General features: G+C 35.0%; 3 protein-coding genes across 4 annotated transcripts; all 3 read left to right on the top strand.

Annotated features, from left to right (window-relative positions):
* Positions 1–3,780: 3,780 nt before the first annotated feature.
* LOC107906995 (serine/threonine protein phosphatase 2A 55 kDa regulatory subunit B beta isoform) lies at positions 3,781–9,389 on the top strand. The gene is made up of 14 exons (XM_016834173.2): positions 3,781–4,412; positions 5,376–5,479; positions 5,605–5,703; positions 5,800–5,919; positions 6,108–6,293; positions 6,440–6,531; positions 6,752–6,870; positions 7,215–7,338; positions 7,465–7,588; positions 7,745–7,813; positions 7,919–8,010; positions 8,119–8,196; positions 8,413–8,480; positions 8,729–9,389. Exons 1-14 carry the CDS (start codon positions 4,298–4,300, stop codon positions 8,869–8,871), a joined length of 1,533 nt encoding a protein of 510 aa, XP_016689662.1. The 5' UTR covers positions 3,781–4,297; the 3' UTR covers positions 8,872–9,389.
* Positions 9,390–11,409: 2,020 nt separating this feature from the next.
* On the top strand, positions 11,410–16,493 carry LOC107902822 (far upstream element-binding protein 1). Its single transcript, XM_041093159.1, has 6 exons — positions 11,410–11,815; positions 12,025–12,308; positions 12,405–12,494; positions 12,576–12,647; positions 12,860–12,976; positions 15,218–16,493. Exons 1-6 carry the CDS (start codon positions 11,503–11,505, stop codon positions 16,325–16,327), a joined length of 1,986 nt encoding a protein of 661 aa, XP_040949093.1. The 5' UTR covers positions 11,410–11,502; the 3' UTR covers positions 16,328–16,493.
* Positions 16,494–17,222: 729 nt separating this feature from the next.
* LOC107906994 (uncharacterized) lies at positions 17,223–18,943 on the top strand. 2 transcript variants are annotated; one of them, XM_016834171.2, is made up of 3 exons: positions 17,223–17,348; positions 17,872–18,062; positions 18,588–18,943. In XM_016834171.2, exons 1-3 carry the CDS (start codon positions 17,298–17,300, stop codon positions 18,772–18,774), a joined length of 429 nt encoding a protein of 142 aa, XP_016689660.1. In that variant the 5' UTR covers positions 17,223–17,297; the 3' UTR covers positions 18,775–18,943. The 2 variants fall into 2 exon arrangements, with proteins under 2 accessions (XP_016689660.1, XP_016689659.2); XM_016834170.2 differs by lacking the exon at positions 17,223–17,348 and adding an exon at positions 17,373–17,438.
* Positions 18,944–19,132: the final 189 nt, after the last annotated feature.

A 19,132-nucleotide genomic window follows, 5' to 3' on the forward strand; every position in this document is an offset into this window, starting at 1 on the left:
AAATATATAAATATTGCAATATATTGTCTTTAAATTATTCGGATTATAGAAATACCACTAAGTTTATACTCAGCGTACATTTTGTTTTCCGTGCGCAGATTAGGTACTTAAGTGTGATTGCTGATCCAACATCCATCAACGATCCCGATCTCAAATGTGGTGATGTATGTGTAACACCCCCTACCCGTATCCGTTGTCGGAATAGGGCACGAGGCATTACCGAAGTTTACTAAACATTTTTAATAATTCTGAATCATTTATTATTCATATTCTGAAAATAATCATAACGTCTCTCTATTGGGCTCTCGAAGCCCAAAACATTTATTAGGAACCTATTGGGATTAAATCGGAATCATAGGGAATTTTTCGCAGAATCCTAAATATATATAAAGAGATTTTAATTTTTTTTATTTCCGAATTAGGTGCAGGGTTCATACGTGCGTATCACATAACAAATCTTTTCATAAGAAATTGCATAACTGAAACCTTTCCACTATTTCATAAGCTCAATTATATTTTCATCTAAGCACTTACCATTCCAATGCACCTTATAATTAAACATATTACCATTTAACAGTAATTTGGCACTTGCCTAAGCTTCAAGCAACAACATTGGTTAGCGTACTTTAATATTGACAAACTTATTTTCTCGCAATGTCTCACTTAAATTTATTACTCGTCTTAATACATATAATTTTCCTTGTATCAATGTATCAAAGATAGTCTCATATTTACATGTCATGATACATATCATTTTCTTGTTGTTTCTTCTTAAATATAAATTATTCAATTCATTATGACAATATTTCATGTACCATAATTTTTTATAAGTTCAATGTATATTTATTCTAGTAGCAGTTCATAATCTTGAATATGCATAATTATCAGACAAGTTTCACATACATGTATTTTCCATGTCATATTTTAGTATATCAAATAATTATCATTTCTATGTATTTCAAGTTTAATTTCATGATTTATGTACTTATCGTTTTCTATTTTTATCCCGTTGAATTTCTCGGAATTTCGATGGATTTTCAAGGGTACACTTTAGTGTACAAATTTTAAAAGAAAAATAAAAGGGAACAAAGAATAACATAGTAATCTACGCGAAACATGGCCTTAACGTCATTTCACGATAAAGTTGAGAAGGGGTTGTCTATTAAAAATGGGATCACTTACATTCAATCTCACTAAACTATTATCTTTTGTTCAGTGATCACTCAACTTTAAAAAATTAAAAAATAGTTATTATATGCATAAACATTATTGGTCTTAAGATCTCGGTTCAACCATTTACACATACAACATGTTCAACATAAGGATCCTATGCAATTAACAACTCTTATATGCATAAACATTAACCATTTATTAAATTTAGAACATTATATCCTAACATGGCCATATGTACACTTGAACAACTAATTTCTAGGTACATGCCTTTTAACCAAGAGAAGAGAACTATACATATCATATTGAGTCGTTGGATACGGTCTGGATGCTAACTTCACTTTTCCAATACTTCAAGGATACTTGAATTTGCGCATGGAATAAACAAATTGTACGTGAGCAATAGGGCTCAGTGGTACTTCCATTACTTAAATAAAATATATAACATATGCATTAGTGAATTATTAAACATATTCACATTCAAACATACTATAACAATAGCAAAATCAATTCAAGTTTCTTATCCACTACCTAACTTTAAACCAATTCATATCGACAACTATAGGTGCACATATATTATTTCATCTACCATCATCAGCTTGTATACATATATATATTAAATTCCATGGCAACATTTCAACCATTTTCGAGCCTATTGGTTCACTAGTATTCAATCAGCTCTTGGGGCTCGTTCTCATATAGTAGCTTACATACTTTATCTAGCTTAACACACGTATAAGCATATTATACCAAATCATTAACATTTCATAACTTATATACTACTTTTGTCATCTTAGGTTGCCTGAAAACGATGACTTTTGCTATCAAGACTCATTATACCATCTCGAGTGGTCTGGAAACAATGGGTTATTCAAATTCAACATTCTACCATCTCGGATAGCCTGGCAACAATGGCTTTCACAATACTTACATTTTACTATTCCAAATGGCTCAACAACAATAGTTCTCACGGTTTATCTAACCTACCATCCTGTACGGCCCGACAATAATGACATTCAATATCTAAATATTTTAATATCCCGAATAGCTTGGCAACGATGGTTTTCTACCTAGGGCATGCCAACTAATTTAACGATACTCAAGTTTAACAATGTAACATGGAATCAATAAACATCATAACCACGTGTCGTGCTTTAATCTCATCGCTAATTCACCATTTCATCACATCATATAGTATATTTCAATACATTTTCATACTAAATAACACATATCAATCAAATCATATAATTTTTTATTCTATTCAATTTAGTCCATGTCTCAGAATTTCAATCTCGAACATAATAATTCAGTTCAAATAGCGATTGACAACTCATCTCAATGTTATATCATGCAAAAAATCATAAATATCCAATAATTAAATTGATCCCGAGTCATAGAAATACAAATTGGGGTCTCGTGTCATTCCTCAACAACTCTCGCTTTTGCTTTCCCTTTCGATAGCCCAGCGTCGACATTAGCTACGTACAATCATATAACATATATCAATATAAAATTCCAGCCAATTCACAAACAATTATTAATTCATGCATATTTTACAATTTATTCAATTTAGTCCTTAAACCCAATATAAGCATAACTTTCAATTCCTAGCTTTGGATTGAAATTCGATTTCACATATTTTCATCAAGGACCCTCTACTTCCTATTCCTATCGAAATTTCATAATTTTTTATATTTTATTCAATTTGGTCCCCAATGTACGAAATAAAAAATTAAGCTTTACAATTTAATCTTTTTTCATAAATTAAACTTAATTTCTATCAATTTCACACATAATTCTTTAAGAAACCAACAATGCAACTTTATAAAATTTTAACAGTTTCAAGAAATTGGTACATGGGCTAGCTAAATTAAGCTCTCATGAGTTCAAATTCATAAAAATTACAAAAAAGAAAAAAAGACTTGAATTCACATACCAATTTAAAGGCTGTATGTTACAAAATTTTCTTAGATTTTTCTTCTTTGGCAAAGACAAGGATGAATGAAGAAGATAACTTCTCATCCACTAATTTTATTATATTAGTAGGGTCAAATTTTAATTAATTTAGCTTAATTAACTTAAACTTAGTTTAATTAAATTAAGCTAACATTTAAGCTTATCTAGTGGAGATGTGATCATCATCCACTAGTTTCTATTGGAAAATGGTTCGATTGCCATTTAGGACATTTGGATAATTACTATTTTAATCATCAAGCATTTCATCAAATAAAAATTTATAGCGATTGGACTTTTACAATTTAGTCAATGAACCCTAATTAACTATAATTTCGGCCAAATTATTTAACTAAATTTCAATTCATCAATATAATAACTCCTTAACTATCCCTATTTCATATTTAATGACTCGATTATAACAATGACTTAAATAAAAACTTTCGAATAATTCAATGACTATTTTATAACCTTCTGAAGTTGAGTGACCAAAATATAAACTTACTAATAGTTTATGGCATTGGGGGCAGTTTACCCTTAAAATTGAAAGAGAGGATAGTCGGCGTCGTTTTGTATCATATAGCGGACTTATGGCCCACATGAGTTACTATTTTTTCATCTTTATACATCCCTAAGTTGCAAAAATAAACCAAAAAAGAAAAAGGAAGAAAATAAAAGAAGAGACAGAATAGAAAAGAAACGAAAGAGAGAAATATATCCCACAATCCGCCAAAAAGCTACGTCGCATTTCCTGCTCCGTCATTATCTTTTAATCTCCATTTTTCTATTCTCTCAAACTAAAAAGGAAAAAAAAAAAACTGTGGAAGTTTCAATCTATGAGAGAGATGAAGGCAATCTTCAGTAAAATCTCGTCGCTTTTCATTTTTCTTTAAAAGTTTATCTGATTGATGTTCATTACCTGTAAAAAGAAAAAAAAGAAAAAGAAAAAAAAGGCGCGGATAATTTATCACTGTGGAAGCTGTTTTCTTATCTATATGATCGATTGAGAGCTTGCATTTATGAAATGGAGATTGCTTCGAATCAATGAAGTGTTTCGATTTTGTTGTAAATCTGAGTGCCAGATCGGCTCGTTGATGCATTGAGTTCGCTTTTATTTCAATTCTTGAGGTGGAATCTGTTAAATTTCTTCGCTCTTTTTTCTGGGGGAAAAGCAATGAGCAACGGCGGTGCCAAAGCAGCTGTGGCTTCGGTGGGAGCACCACAACCGCTGGACTGGAAGTTCTCGCAGGTGTTTGGAGAACGGACGGCCGGAGAGGAAGTACAGGAAGGTGTAATATTTGGAATTTTGGATTTATTCAATTCGATTCTTCTTAGGGTTTAATTACGTCTAACTGTTTATCAATCATCCAATTTTAGTTAATTTTTATCATATAATCGTTTTTCCCCATTGCTATATCCTTTTTTCATTGTTTAAGTTGGTATACGTGAGTTCAATTTGATGTATATTCGATTGGATAGAAGTATAATGTCAGGATCTAGGTGTAGCTTCATCACTCAATAGCTTCTTAAAGTGTGATGCGAAACAATGACGTGTAAATTGTGGTTTAACAATCTGTTCATGTTCTATAATTACTGGTTCATTTTGAGATGAGATTAATTGTTATTAACGGAATTATAGAAATTATTAATCTATAAACTGTTATTCATACATGCCTTGCTGTTTAGTTTTGCGAGTATATCTAATTATACTAGGGTATTGGAGTCTGGTGCACCATGTAAAAAGGTATTAAACAAGTCTTTGCTGGTAAGTGTCTCAGTTTGCAAGCGTCATTGATGCTTTTGACTAACATGACCAATATTGAAGTATACTTTCTTCATGTATGAAATTACTGTAGTAGTTTCTTTTGCATTGGAGGTGTTATAGAAAATAGAAAAAAGGTCCAAGTGAACTAATCAAATCATTTGACTTGGAATCCTGCCATGTGAGTGACTAGATCTACGAGCTACTGTTGTTTTGAGCCAGTGGGAAGTATATTGGTTATGTGAGCTGATTTTGACTGAGCTTTATTAGCTTTTCTCTCCGTGATGCATTCCTTTCATTGTCCTCAATGATAAGAGGAATTAAATTAGAACTTTTTAACGACATATTATTATCCATAATGCCTTTTTCTTGACAATTCTGTTTGTATGAAGAAACCAGTCGGGTATGGTGTGCTTGGTTCTTGTTTGTCCTTCATGTTTTGCTTCATCTGCTCACTTCATTTACGTCCTTTTTTCATTTTTCTTTTCAGTTGATATCATATCTGCTATTGAATTTGATGGAACTGGTGATCACCTTGCCACTGGAGATCGCGGGGGTCGGGTGGTTTTGTTTGAAAGGACTGACACTCGAGATGTATGTCTGCTGACTGTTTTCCTGTTTATATTTCTGAAAGTATCTTGTTTCAGTCACTGTCTTGCTCCATGTTATGTTGCCACACTTTGCTATAAAGTTCTCTGACAAAAAAGTATAATATGTAGTATGCTGGACATTGGAGAGATCTGGAGAAGATGGATTATCCAATGAATAGGCACCCTGAGTTTCGATATAAAACTGAGTTTCAGAGCCATGAACCTGAGGTATTTATTACGCAAAGTTTTAGATTGTTCTAGTTTACCAAACATTTCTGGACTTGAATTTTCATTATAGTGATAAACTTTATTGGTTTGATACAGTTTGACTATCTCAAGAGCTTGGAAATTGAGGAGAAGATTAACAAAATTAGGTGGTGCCAGTCAGCCAATGGTGCTCTATTTCTTTTGTCTACAAATGACAAAACAATAAAGTTCTGGAAGGTAGGTAAAGGCATTTTTTTATTCTGGATTTTACCATCATGAATTTGTACTCAGATTAGTACCGTGATAATCTCTCTATTTTGTTTTTCCAAGGAACACCAATTTCCCACAAGCAGCAGCACAGAAAATCTACAAATCAAACCCTGCTGCTATGTTAGTTTTTCTAATGTGATGTCAAATTTGGACAGGTACAAGAGAAGAAGGTCAAAAAAGTATGTGACATGAATGTGGACTCCAGCAAAGCCATGGGAAATGGTCCTATTGTTGATTCAAGCATATCAACAAGCTCCAAACAATTCATTGAGAATGGAGGATGCATAAGAAATGACTTTTCATTCCCAACTGGGGGTTTCCCATCTTTGCATTTGCCAGTGGTAGTTTCCAATCCAGAATGCTTATTTCTAAGAATAACAATTAAACATATATATATATTATGCTTCAATGGTTTAGGCAATGTTTGATATGTGAATGATATTGTATATATGATTTGCTAGTCTAACATTTAATGCTATATAATCAGGTAACCAGTCTTGAGACGAATCTTATGGCTAGATGTCGAAGGATATATGCTCGTGCCCATGACTATCATATTAATTCCATTTCGAATAACAGGTCCATATCCTTATTTGATTTAATTTAGCTTCAACCTTTCCTCGCCCTCTCAATCCTTATGGTACATCTCCTTAGTTTCCATTGAGTTTCAACTCTCTTGGGGCTGAATCTTTTTTATTGTTGTGGTTTGAGGATGGTGCTTGACTTTTGAAGCTGAAAACTCTTAGTTTGGTCATGATTTTACCAAATACTTAATTATTCCTTTCTTCTTGATTTGTAGTGATGGTGAAACTTTTATTTCGGCTGATGATCTGCGAATTAATCTCTGGAACCTGGAAATTAGCAACCAAAGTTTTAACATTGTTGATGTGAAACCTGCAAACATGGAGGATTTGACTGGTGGGAATCCGTTTTTTGATTGGCAATTTTGGATCCATTTGGATTTTCTTATTCTTTTTTCTTCTATTGCATATGGTTGATTGGTAAAAGAACCTATTCTTTCTGGTATCCCCATCCCTCTTTGCTTTCCTTTCAGTTCACCACCCTCCTTCTCTGTCTTTCTCTTCTTTTCTTTTTCTTTTGAGAGGGTAGGAGTTGGGGTTGAAGGGAGGCAGGGCCCTATCTCACTCTTTGGGTTTTGCAAACATCATTCCTGTCAGCTTACATTATGATCCCCTGTAAACATACTACTATATGTATATGTCATGTTCGCATAATTTATTTGCTTCAGTTCATACTTGCAGAGGTGATAACTTCAGCAGAATTTCATCCTAAGCACTGTAATATGTTAGCTTATAGTAGTTCAAAGGGTTCAATACGTCTTATTGATATGCGACAGTCTGCACTATGTGATACTCACAGCAAATTGTAAGTGGCCTGGGGTATTTCTGTTTTTTATTGGTTTATTTGTTTTTGTGGTTTGAAAAATCGTCATTAGATTTAGCCACTTATATTGTATTTTCCTTCTGATTTTAAGATTCTTTTATGCTACAGGTTTGAGGAACAAGATGATCCCGGCACCAGGTCTTTTTTCACAGAGATCATAGCATCAATCTCGGACATTAAGTTTGCTAAGGATGGGAGACATATTCTAAGTCGTGACTACATGACCCTTAAGGTTGATAAGTTTCTATATGAAATTAATTTTTCTCTTTCAAGCAACCTTTGTCATGCCTTCCGGATATGATGCTAGTATAATAGCTGAATCTCTAGATTTATATACTCCTTTCTCTTCTATTGTTCTGTAACAAGGTCTTCATTTTTCGGCTGACAGTTGTGGGACATAAATATGGATTCTGGTCCAGTTGCTACTTTCCAGGTTCATGAACATCTTAGACCTAAGGTAACATATTTGTTTAAGATTCTTCTGATGGGTTTAGATCATATTTAGAAAGGGACACTAAGTATGTCTCCACACGGTGGATTTTTTTTTTGGGATCTTGAGCAGCTTTGTGATCTCTATGAAAATGATTCCATCTTTGACAAATTTGAGTGTTGTCTTAGTGGAGATGGACTTCGAGTAGCTACTGGTTCATATAGGTATGGTTTATATATCTTAATGGCTCTCTTTATCCTTTTAAATTAAACATCCACTATATGCCAGGACCTGGACATTATTATACTGTAGTGTCTTTTTTGTGATTTCAGCAATCTGTTCCGGGTATTTGGTTGTTCTGAAGGTAGTACAGAAGCAACAACACTGGAAGCCAGCAAAAACCCCACGAGGTAATGTTTTGATGTTTTTGGCTACTTTTTAATCCAAAAAAAGGAAAAGAAAAGAAAAAGGGAATATATTATTGGCTACTTGACTATCATAAACATGATAACGTGAGTAGCTTCTAAGGTATTTGTTTGACCTTTTATTGTTTTGAGAAGTCCTCAATCAATGTCTTGTTGGTTGTCAGAAATTATTCCCCTTTTAAGTTATTATTGAATTTCCAGGAGACAAGGACAGACTTCATCAAGGCCTTGCAGATCCCTTGGTAGTCTCTCTGGTGTTGTCAGACGAGGTATTGTTTAACATCCTTTGTACAGAGTTGAAAATTTTGAGACGTCTTGATTTGTGTTCCGTTAGTTTAATATTCTTTTCTTGCATAATAAATTCATTTGATCACTGATTTGTGATTGGTGAATTAGGATTATGACTTTTGCTAACTAGTTCTCGAACAATTACTGATTCATGGAAAACATTTTATATATTGTATACATGTCTGAGGGTTATTTATCTATATATCTCTTTCTCTGACTCCATTTTCAGTGAAAGGAGCAGATAACTTGGGAGTCGATGCTAACGGAAACACTTCTGATTTCACAACAAAGTTGCTACACCTAGCATGGCATCCGACTGAAAACTCTATTGCTTGTGCTGCATCAAACAGTCTTTACATGTATTATGCATGAAGCTGACCCAACAAAGCTCGAGATTATTTTACTAGAGATATCGCTTCAAATTCTTCCCTAATTAATTATGGGGAAGAAGCTGCAGCCGATGTTATCAGACAATCTTGGTGATTCATGGAAATTCCCGATCATGTCTTTCACACCAGAGTTCAATGTAGCTGTTGTTGATCTGTTGCCCACTGATTTAAATATTCTTTGTAGGGTTAGACACAGTGTTTATCCTTACTATGTTTTGTTTAGGTGGAAGAAAATGAGCACTCCCCCCCAACTTCTGAACTGAAGTCTGAATCAAAAGCTTCTCTAGCTAGGGCTGCAATGCAACGTTGCCTTGCTGGGTTTGAGAGACTAATGGTATCTTTAACCCCCAACATCAAAGGCAAAAGAAACGAAGCTATATATATAGATATAGATATACATATATATATATACTGTTGGATCAATTCGCATTGATATTATTATGTGCTTAAAATCCTGTACCATTTTAACTTTATAATTTTTCATAATTATGATTGTTGCTACTTAATTTCTATCCATTCTTTACATCAAATACAAAGAAATGCTAGTTCGCCACTTCCATGTTTCAGTTGTATGTAACAGGTTAATCAAGATATAAAATGTTTATCATGTTAATCCCCTTCAGAAATTATTAGTCATAATACTTAAATAACTCTTTCAGCTCCGATCAATTAAATTAATATTAGATATAATTATAAAATAATGACCAGGTTATAAATGTTTCGAAGTCTATTTAATATGAAATTTTAATGCATTGAAATTTGTCGGTATTTTTTAAACGTTAAATTATATTATAATTTAAACAGTTTTAATATTGTTAATGATCGGAAAGTATAGAAACTTGATTTATGTGAACGAACGACAATAAAGTAATTAACTTCAGCAAATGGTAGAGGGCTACTTTTGGATAAGAAAAGTAAAAGTTACTGTGCTTGTAGGTGATTGTTTAGAGATAGTAGTATTTAAAATAATAATAATAATAATTTTATCAACTTCTTTTTATAATTCTCGTAAGGAAGTTATGAAAGAGCTGACATGTTTGTAGTAGAGAATGAAGTTGCAAAAATTATGTGAAAATTACATTTATCCCTATAAATAGAGGGGTATTAGCATGTTTAGATGCAAGTGTGCTTCCTATTTAATTAGAGGGATCTTTCGAGAAAGATTAAGAAGTATGCTTATATTCTAAAGCTCCAAACAATTCTTAAATTATTTGCAATCAATTTTCAGAATTATTTTTAACATTTCTTATTAAGTTGTATGTATCCTTCTAATTTCATTTTTTAAGTAATTCAAAATAATATACGTCAATAAACCTTTTATAAGTAATGATGAAAAAACAGTTCATAAACACTAACAAATAACTCGAGACTCTGACTGAAAGTTGTTATCGAATTCTAACTTTCAAATTTATCTTGCACACAAAAATTAGGGAATTATGATGTTAATCAACCGAAACACTGCCAATCACCTACCTAACCTCCTCTTCTTCTTCCTCCTCATCCTCTCTAACCACGTATGCTTGCCTTTTTTCTTCCTCAACCTCCATCCCTTTGTTTGGCCTCTCCAAGCCTGCCGAGTACATGATCTCTAAGGTCAATGACCTTGGATTTTAAAAATTAGGTTTTCATTATTTGTATTGTTGACCGTATGTCACGTGTTATTTGAATATTCACGTTCTTTACATTTTAAAGGATGTTAAAGTATTTTTTTTAAGGGAGCATGAACAAATTATTATCCAAGTAACATTGGCACTTTTAATTTCTTTTATATAGGATGTATAATTATGTGTAAATATAAAATTTAAAATTATAACTATCAAATAAATAAAGTAATTGTTAGTAGTAAACCATTATTAATTGGAGCGACATGATGTTGTTGCTTTATTGATTAAATTAAAGCTTATGTTTATGGGTATGCAATGATACCTATTCTAAAGTCTCATTGTTTAAGTACTAACTATTGTACTTTGAAGATATTATATTTTCTTATAGAAGATATTACATTTTAAATTAACTTGAATCCGTAAAAGAAAAAAAATGTAAACTTAATTTAAATTTGTAATTTCTCAAAATTTACAATACCAAATATGATAAATAACACTAATTATTGGTAATTTCATAATGGTACCTATTTATATGACAAAAACACTATATATTTTTCAACAAAGGACTATTCACTTATGTCATATGAATATTTACTGCAGTAAATATAAAATATAATATTTTATTACTAATAGTGAGAGTAGGAATAACAATAATAAATTATATTAACTTGTGCAGAAAAAAAAACTTTATGAGCGACAACTTGTCCAACAATCCAAAAGAAGAGTCATTTTATAAATTAAAAATAGAAATAATTAATTTAAATGATATATGAAAATTAAAAAAAAACGATTGGTCGCGCACATTGAATCAATGACCTACAGTGGATTTTTTATTTTGTACATACAGAAAAAAAGAAAAATCCAATTCACGCGCACAAGAGGAAAAAATATCCAAATCCAGGATTAATATATAGATAATAAAATCCACCGGCAAAGTTTTAATTGTTATATTTTCCCCACTCGCACTCTCGCTATCCCTCTAGGGTTTCTCTCTCTCTCTCTCTCAAACTATGGCAGACGAAGGACATTACTCTTCAGGCCCCGACTCGGGTAGCCACAAGCGCAAATACGATGACCAGGGGCCGCTGTCTTCCGTTGGCCGGAGGTCCACAGGGTTCTCGTCTCCAGATTCCGCTCCTCCTCCTTCCTATAACAGCGTCCCGCCACCGCTTGACGGCATCGAGATGGCCAAGCAGCGAGCTCAGGAGATTGCTGCTCGCCTTACCGCGGCCTCCGCTGGCGCTGAAGCCAAGCGCCCTCGTGTCGAGAACGGTTCTGGCGGTGATTTTGATAACGAGAAGGGATTTATGTCCGCTCCTTCTGGTATAGCTCCCCCATTGTCTCTGTTTCTTGCCCATAACACGGTTTCTTGAATGGTAGAAACTTCATTATTTGAGGGGATTATTGCATCTAGGTTTTGTATTTAGGGTTTCGAACTTTTAACTATATATTGACTTTTTCAGCTGGTAATAATATAGATCTGATTTTTGAAAGTTGATGCAAAGCGTAATGAAGAGCTCTAATAAATGCAGATATAAAGCACATGTCAAGCTCTGCTCCTTCGGCAATACCTGCTTCATATGGTAGCTACCATGGTACTAGCAAAAAGATTGACATTCCACAAAATAGGGTTGGTGTTATAATTGGCAAAGCTGGAGAAACCATTAAATATCTTCAACTGCAATCTGGCGCAAAGATTCAGGTCCAGCGAGATATGGATGCAGATCCTAATTCCGTGACTAGGCCTGTGGAGCTCATGGGTACTGCTGAACAAATAGCTAAGGCTGAGCAGTTGATAAATGATGTTCTGGCGGAGGTTATTCATCCTTCATTTTTTATCCATGTGAAATTGTTGTATTGATCTGTTGCAGAATTTAAGGAATGTAGTAATATCTTTTAATGCTTTGTCCAGGCTGAAGCAGGAGGTTCTGGCATAGTTTCTCGAAGATTGACAGGACACGCTGGAAGTGAGCACTTTGAAATGAAGATACCAAATAACAAGGTATCCAAATTTAAAGTGTTACTCAGCTTTGTTCGTTGACTTTGTTGTTTCAAGATAATATGTTATTCTGCTTGATCTCAGGTTGGCCTGGTGATTGGTAAAGGTGGTGAAACAATTAAAAATATGCAAGCTAGAACTGGAGCTCGTATTCAGGTTTGAGTCATAATAGTCATCTTTATTTGGAAATTCTCTGTTGTTGCTTAGCTTCATATCCACGGATGTGTATTTATTCGAATTATATTCAGCTAACTTTGGACCAGCTTTTATTTATTCTTAAGCATTTTCTTAACTATGCTCTTCTGAACCAGTCATAATTGCACCTGCAAATATGGTTTGACAGCAGTTCATATGCTATTCTTGTGCAGGTGATCCCGTTGCACTTGCCCCCAGGTGATACATCTACAGAAAGGACATTACACATAGATGGGACTAGTGAACAGATTAAAACTGCTAGAGAATTGGTTGATGAGGTCATAAGTGAGGTATGCTTGGATGTGATTCTAGGAGGAAATGTTTTCCTTGAGTTAAAATATTCCGCCCCTCTTCTTTTACCTGGATCGCTTGTGCTTGTTTTGTACGTACATTATGCATGCCACTCCTGTAGTTCTATCCATAAATGTTCTTCTGTGAGTGTTGATTTTCTGTGATTTTGGAAGCATTATGCTTTTTCAGTTTGTTGTCGTCGTATTCCTTATATTATTAATTGCAGGGTAAAACCATCGTTGTCCATTTGGGTAAAGTAGGGACTAAATTCTTACTCCATATGTTCATTTTTTCCTAAATAGACTGTTATTATGATCTGTCAATCATTGCCTATGGTCAATGTTCTGAAAATCTGCCCTTTATTTTATCAAATTTTTACATTTCCTCATACTTGTATGTACCAATTGAGAAAGTATATGGTTCTCCCACACAGGTTTTACCATTTCTTCCAAGTATTCTCATGAATAATTCTAGGTGCTTTTATATCTCCATTTCTTGATGTAGTTATTCAGCCACTTTGAGATATAGATTGGATTTACATTGTCATCAATATCTTTCTTCCCTTTGTTCCACTTGTTAAATCTTGAGAGTTGCAGACATCTTTTGCTGGTGATCCTTGTTGCTATGACAGCTGATTGAGAAATTGTCATATTTGTCAAGATGACTAGTGGAAGATGAGCAGATCCTCTACTTTGTAAGAGATTCGACGACTGTTTTGTATCAAAATTTTATGGTTCTAGTTTTATGTTAGGATCTAACATATGGTAGTTTGAACTGGTTGGTATCCTTCTTGAAATCTTATCGGTGGATTTATAGTATTACATGCCAAATTCAAACTGTCAAGGTCTTATCTGCAGTTGGTTTCTTATATATTATTAAAGTAAATTGTGTGTTAAGGATTCAAACAGCTGGGAGTCACAGATGGTTACTGTTCTTTAGTTCTACTTCAGTTTTGAGCTGATGTTTTATGTTTAGTTTGCAAGGCAGGTCTTGCCCCCTCAGATGTTAGGATATAGTGCTATAAACAAGGACTTCATTCTGGTGATAGAACTCCAATATTTTCGTCATCCTTTGGTTTAGTATGTATTGGCCAATTGATAACACCAGCATTTGTTTCTGTCTTGGCGTTTCCTCTGCATTGTGTGCTATGGTTTGAGATCCTAGCTTAATATTTAGTAATCTTTTATTTTCAGAGAGGCTTGAAGTTGTTGGATATTAAGGTTGCTAAATATTAGACTTTTATATTAAATAATGTTCCTATTTCTGTTAGTCTTCCCACTTGTTAAATAGTTAACATGGGTGCTATAGTTTTTTGTACTTAATATAGTGCTTAATTTGGCTTATTCTTTGAATCTTTAATCTTTTCAATCTTATTTACTTATTTGAGTGTCCCTGGTTTCTTCTCCGTTATCCTTTAACATTGTTGGCTGGGGATTACAAGTTCTCATAACCTTGAATTTTCTACTCTGAAAATTTAAATTACACTCTCTACCTGCTAAAAGATTGTTTTCTCTAACCAAAAGATGTTCTTTAACCCTAATTGTCGGGTTTTATTTGCATCAGATTTCTCCTTGTTCATTATTTGGGTTGGATTTTTTTCATCAGAAAATTCTGACTTTGAGATGGTGCATATGAAGAAAATATGATGATAAAGGTTGATTATCCAATCTAAATGCAGATAATAATCTATAAGTGTTTGATCTATATTGCATTTTTCCTTCCTTTTTGGTATATAAAATTTTAGGGTCTGTTTTAAGAGATAATTTGCTTAATTCGTGTTGATTGATTTTTCTAGGACTATTGAATAAGATGATATGTAGTGTACTTTTAACTGTGAGTTTCTTGCCTGTATATGGCAATGTAGTACATAGTTATTTTGTCTTTAATATGAAAGCTTCTATTAGTGTTTCTGGGTTTTTTTTCTCTTTGCACCCATTCACTTCAATTAAGGAGAGGATGGGCTTCTGCTGGAGTAAAACACAATATTCCCTCCGACCATACGGTATGTAGGCATTTTAAACCCTTCGTACTATTGTACAAACTCCATTAAATCCACTGTGGACATATTTTGTGTATTTTTGCAGTTTTATGCTGATTTTGATACTTGCTATTTAGTTTTTTTTGGGTATATCCCTATTTGTTCATAGATGCATATTCTGTTTCGCTGTATGTGTTTATGTGCCACTGTGCCTTCATCAAATAAAAGTGAACTTGTTATTTGAGGAAATAATTTTGTGCAGAATCGTATGAGAAATCCAGCAATGGCTGGAGGTTATCAACAGCAAGGATATCAAGCACGACCACCTGCAAACTGGGGCCAAGGGGCTCCTCAAATGCAGCAACCTGGCTATGGTTATATGCAACCTGGAGCTTATCCTGGCCCTTCACCACAGTATAACATGTCTCAGCCACCTTATGGGGGCTATCCTTCCCAACCTTCATCTGGTGGATATGCCTCTGGTTGGGACCAGTCAGCTATACCACCAAACCAGCAAAGTTCTTCTGCAGGTGGTTATGATTACTATAATCAACAGCCTTCTTCACAGCAGCAGCAAACGCCTGGTGGTTCAGCAGCTCCAACTGATAATAGTGGTTACCATTACAGTCAGCCACCAGCTTCTGGCTACATTCAACCAGGACAAGGTTATGCTCAGGATGGCTATGGTGGATACCATGCACCTCCACAATCAGGTTATGGACAGCCAGCATCATATGAACAACAAGGTTATGGCTCAGCACAAAGCTATGGCAGTGCAACGAACCCTACTCAAGAGGGTCACACTCCCTCCTATGGTGGTCAAGGGGATGCTGGTCAAGTACCTACTTCTACCCAGCCTTCTGCGGTGGGTCAGCAAGGGTACAATACAAGTCAGGTGCCTAGCCCAAATCCTGGCAGTTATCCACCTCAAGGAAGTACTCAACCTAGTTACAGTCAGAGTGGCTATGGGAGTCAACCACCAGCTCAGTCGGGCTATGGACCACCACAAGGGCAGAAACCAGTGGTCAATCACCCTGCCTATGGGCAGACACAGCAGTCTCCTACCACCCCAGGAAGCTATGGCCAGGCAGGATATCAATCACAGCCTCCATCTTCTGGCTATGGTCAAGCAGAATCAGGTTCACAACGGCCTCAATCATCTACTTATGGTGGTGCTGCAGCTGCTCAGCCGGGATATGGTGCCCCACCCTATGCAGCACAATATAATGCCTCTTATAGCAGTTATTCACAGCCTCCAGCATATCATTCTGACAGCAATGCAAGTGGGGGCACTCGTGGCACTTATGAGGCAGCGCCAGCTGCTCAAACCGGGCAGCAAGGTGGAGCTGGAAATGCATCACCGCGAACTTGATTAGGGGTAAGTTTGTTTTAAGACGATTAAATATTTTGGTACTTCATGCAAATGGTTTTATTGTACTCCAGGTATAGATCTAGCTATAGTTTTTGCAATGTGATTTAAAGTAATGCTAGTGTTTTACTTCGATATTTTGATGCTGCAAATGGTTTTGGATGGTTTATTTGTCTTGCTTTTTTATGCTTATGTTTTTAATCTGAGGACTATAATTGCTTGTTTTAAGTAGTCATTTTGTTCATCTTATAAATTGATATTCTTGAGGAATGTCCTTATCCTTTGGAGGCTGGTTATAATGTTATACAAGGCAGATGCTGCAGCATTCCTATCAATGATCGACGAGGGAGCAAGCAATTGCCATCTGGGCCAAACAAACTGAAAATAATACCCAAAAAAGTGAAATTTACTGAAATACCCCCTGTTAAATTGGTAATCCTACGTTACCATTTATTATTCCGCTAATCTTACAATTTTCTTCTGGTGATTTTCGGTCTCTGACGTTCCAATATTAGCCATTTTTTTTCTCATGTGCTTTCGCCTTTTATTTCTCCAAACCTAAAATCCTATAGGAGTGAGACCATGGCTGAACCGAGAGGAATGTGGGGAAAAAAAAAGATAGAATTTCCCGCTGCTCAGCTCTCTGTGTGCCGAAAAATTCGCTTCATCTTCAAACCTAAATATAATGAATGATAATTATAGTAGGAGCATTCGATTATTTTTCTTGACAATAATGGTGCCATAATTTAATTCAACTTACAGTGTCTTTCTGGCAAAATCGTCACAATGAATAAAAAAATAGGGATCACTTTAAAGAATATGGCCAAAAACAGGAGGAAAATGAGGAGATTGCAGACTAACCGAGTTGTATTCAAAGTTAATTCTTCGCTGCCATGTGTTAAAACTTGAAACTGAAAATTGTTTCCTGTTCTTCGGCAATGGGGAGACTGGGTCTCTGACAGATGTCGTAATAATGAACGTTCAAGCTAGCAAAACTCACCAGGAAGGAATTTATATTAATAGGGTAAGTTATATTCTCGGTTCTCAATTTGCTCTCTCCCAACCCCCACGCACGTATCGCAAAAAAAACTGTTCATTTGTTTCCTCTTCACAGGTTCTCACGCTTCACTCTTATTTCCTTCTTAATATTTCCCTATTCAACTCTTATACTGTTGTCTCTTTCTTTAATCTTCATTGTTTACCGACCGAGTTCTATGGAGGTTTTATAGGTTTTTTATGGAACATGTTCATATTTCCCGTCTTTTTCATTTCCTTGTTTTAATTAGTTTAATGCTGCTTAAGAAATTACGTCTCCTCTCTTGTTTCAAATTGATTTGTTGATTTGATCTTTAGAATTTGGATATATTTATCGTATGGGAATTACGTCACGGTATGATGTATTTAAGGCGCAATTCTGGAATGATTTGATGGAGAATGTTCAAATTTTACGAACAACGATGCTGAGTTGAAAATCTTTTGGTGCAAGTCGAACGCTTTATCGTAAAATTATACGGATTCAATCATGATATTTGGTTTTATTTGTGAAGCTAATGGCGTTGACATTCAAGTTAGCTCAGTTGCAGTCCAAGGCAACTCGAGCATCCCAGTTGGTATCAAAGCATGCTCCTCTGTACTACAAGCAGCTACTTGAGCAGAATAAACACTACATTCAGGACCCACCCACTGTTGAGAAATGTAACCTTTTGTCAAAGCAATTATTTTACACTCGTCTAGCCAGGTTATCTCCTATGATCAAACCACTGCATTGTAATTTTGGGTGATATCTTTCCCTCTTTTGTGAGATTCTTTGCATATAGATTGATAGACACTGCAAATGATGGTTGAATGTTAAAGGTCTGAGCAGGAAGCTTATGCTGGTAGTTGATCTTGGTGTCAACGGTAAAAGGGCAACGGAGAGGGTTCTTGTCCTTGTTTCGAGTTATTGCTTCGACTTTTGCAATCTCTCCTATAACAATCAATGCCATGCAAAGCATGGCGATGGGTTGAAACAAAAGGCGTGGCTGCATTTTAGTTTTAAACGTTAGCATAGACTTCTCCCAACATCGTATATTCACTTTTCACTTTTTCCTTGAGCCTCTATCGATTGCCCTATGCTTCCCTGCACTGATCAAGCCTTCATGCTGATCCATTGGATATTGCTTTGTTTACAGACAAGTTTTCCTTCTTATATCGTCACTGCTTAGTGTTGTTTGATTGTGATTTTCTGTGCTTGTGATGATATGTACATGTGAATTCGATGCAGCATTCCTAGCCGATACGGGGCATTCCAGAAGGAGATGGATTATGTGAAGCTAATGTGGAAGAAAAGGAATGAATGGAAGATTGAAGATGCAGGAATTGCTACGCTGTTCGGGTTAGAATGTTTTGCTTGGTATTGTACAGGAGAGATTGTTGGTCGAGGTTTCACCTTCACCGGCTATTACATCTAATTGAGTCACCAATATCGGCTTCTAAGATGAGCTGGTCTAGCTTTTTACTATATTCGTTTTCTTGAATGTTTCCGTCAAAACATACGGTTTTGCCGTTCTGTAAGAAAAATCAGACTGAGCTAGCGATAACCTTTTCTGTTTCAATAATTTTCTCATCTCCCTTCTTGCATAAATATGATCAATCTCATAACAAGATGCATAACCAAACACTGTGCAGTCAATATGCACAGATATTTCTCAAGGATAGCGGCAGATATATAAAGAACATGTGGTCGTAAGCAGCTTTCTGCACCTCTTTGAACATGGAAATTATGAAAGACCAAAAGTGAATGAAAATAAAATCTCAAAATGCCCTCCC

This window comes from Gossypium hirsutum, chromosome D05, assembly GCF_007990345.1.
Source record: "Gossypium hirsutum isolate 1008001.06 chromosome D05, Gossypium_hirsutum_v2.1, whole genome shotgun sequence".
Taxonomy (NCBI): domain Eukaryota; kingdom Viridiplantae; phylum Streptophyta; class Magnoliopsida; order Malvales; family Malvaceae; genus Gossypium; species Gossypium hirsutum.

Coding starts and splice junctions, on each gene's coding strand:
- LOC107902822 (XM_041093159.1), top strand. CDS start 11,503: ATGGCAGACGAAGGACATTACTCTTCAGGCCCCGACTCGGGTAGCCAC. Junction 11,816..12,024: donor ATTTATGTCCGCTCCTTCTG/GTATAGCTCCCC, acceptor TAATAAATGCAG/ATATAAAGCACATGTCAAGC. Junction 12,309..12,404: donor TAAATGATGTTCTGGCGGAG/GTTATTCATCCT, acceptor TGCTTTGTCCAG/GCTGAAGCAGGAGGTTCTGG.
- LOC107906994 (XM_016834171.2), top strand. CDS start 17,298: ATGAACGTTCAAGCTAGCAAAACTCACCAGGAAGGAATTTATATTAAT. Junction 17,349..17,871: donor AAGGAATTTATATTAATAGG/GTAAGTTATATT, acceptor TTATTTGTGAAG/CTAATGGCGTTGACATTCAA. Junction 18,063..18,587: donor TTTTACACTCGTCTAGCCAG/GTTATCTCCTAT, acceptor AATTCGATGCAG/CATTCCTAGCCGATACGGGG.
- LOC107906995 (XM_016834173.2), top strand. CDS start 4,298: ATGAGCAACGGCGGTGCCAAAGCAGCTGTGGCTTCGGTGGGAGCACCA. Junction 4,413..5,375: donor CGGAGAGGAAGTACAGGAAG/GTGTAATATTTG, acceptor TTTTCTTTTCAG/TTGATATCATATCTGCTATT. Junction 6,532..6,751: donor AATTCCATTTCGAATAACAG/GTCCATATCCTT, acceptor CTTGATTTGTAG/TGATGGTGAAACTTTTATTT.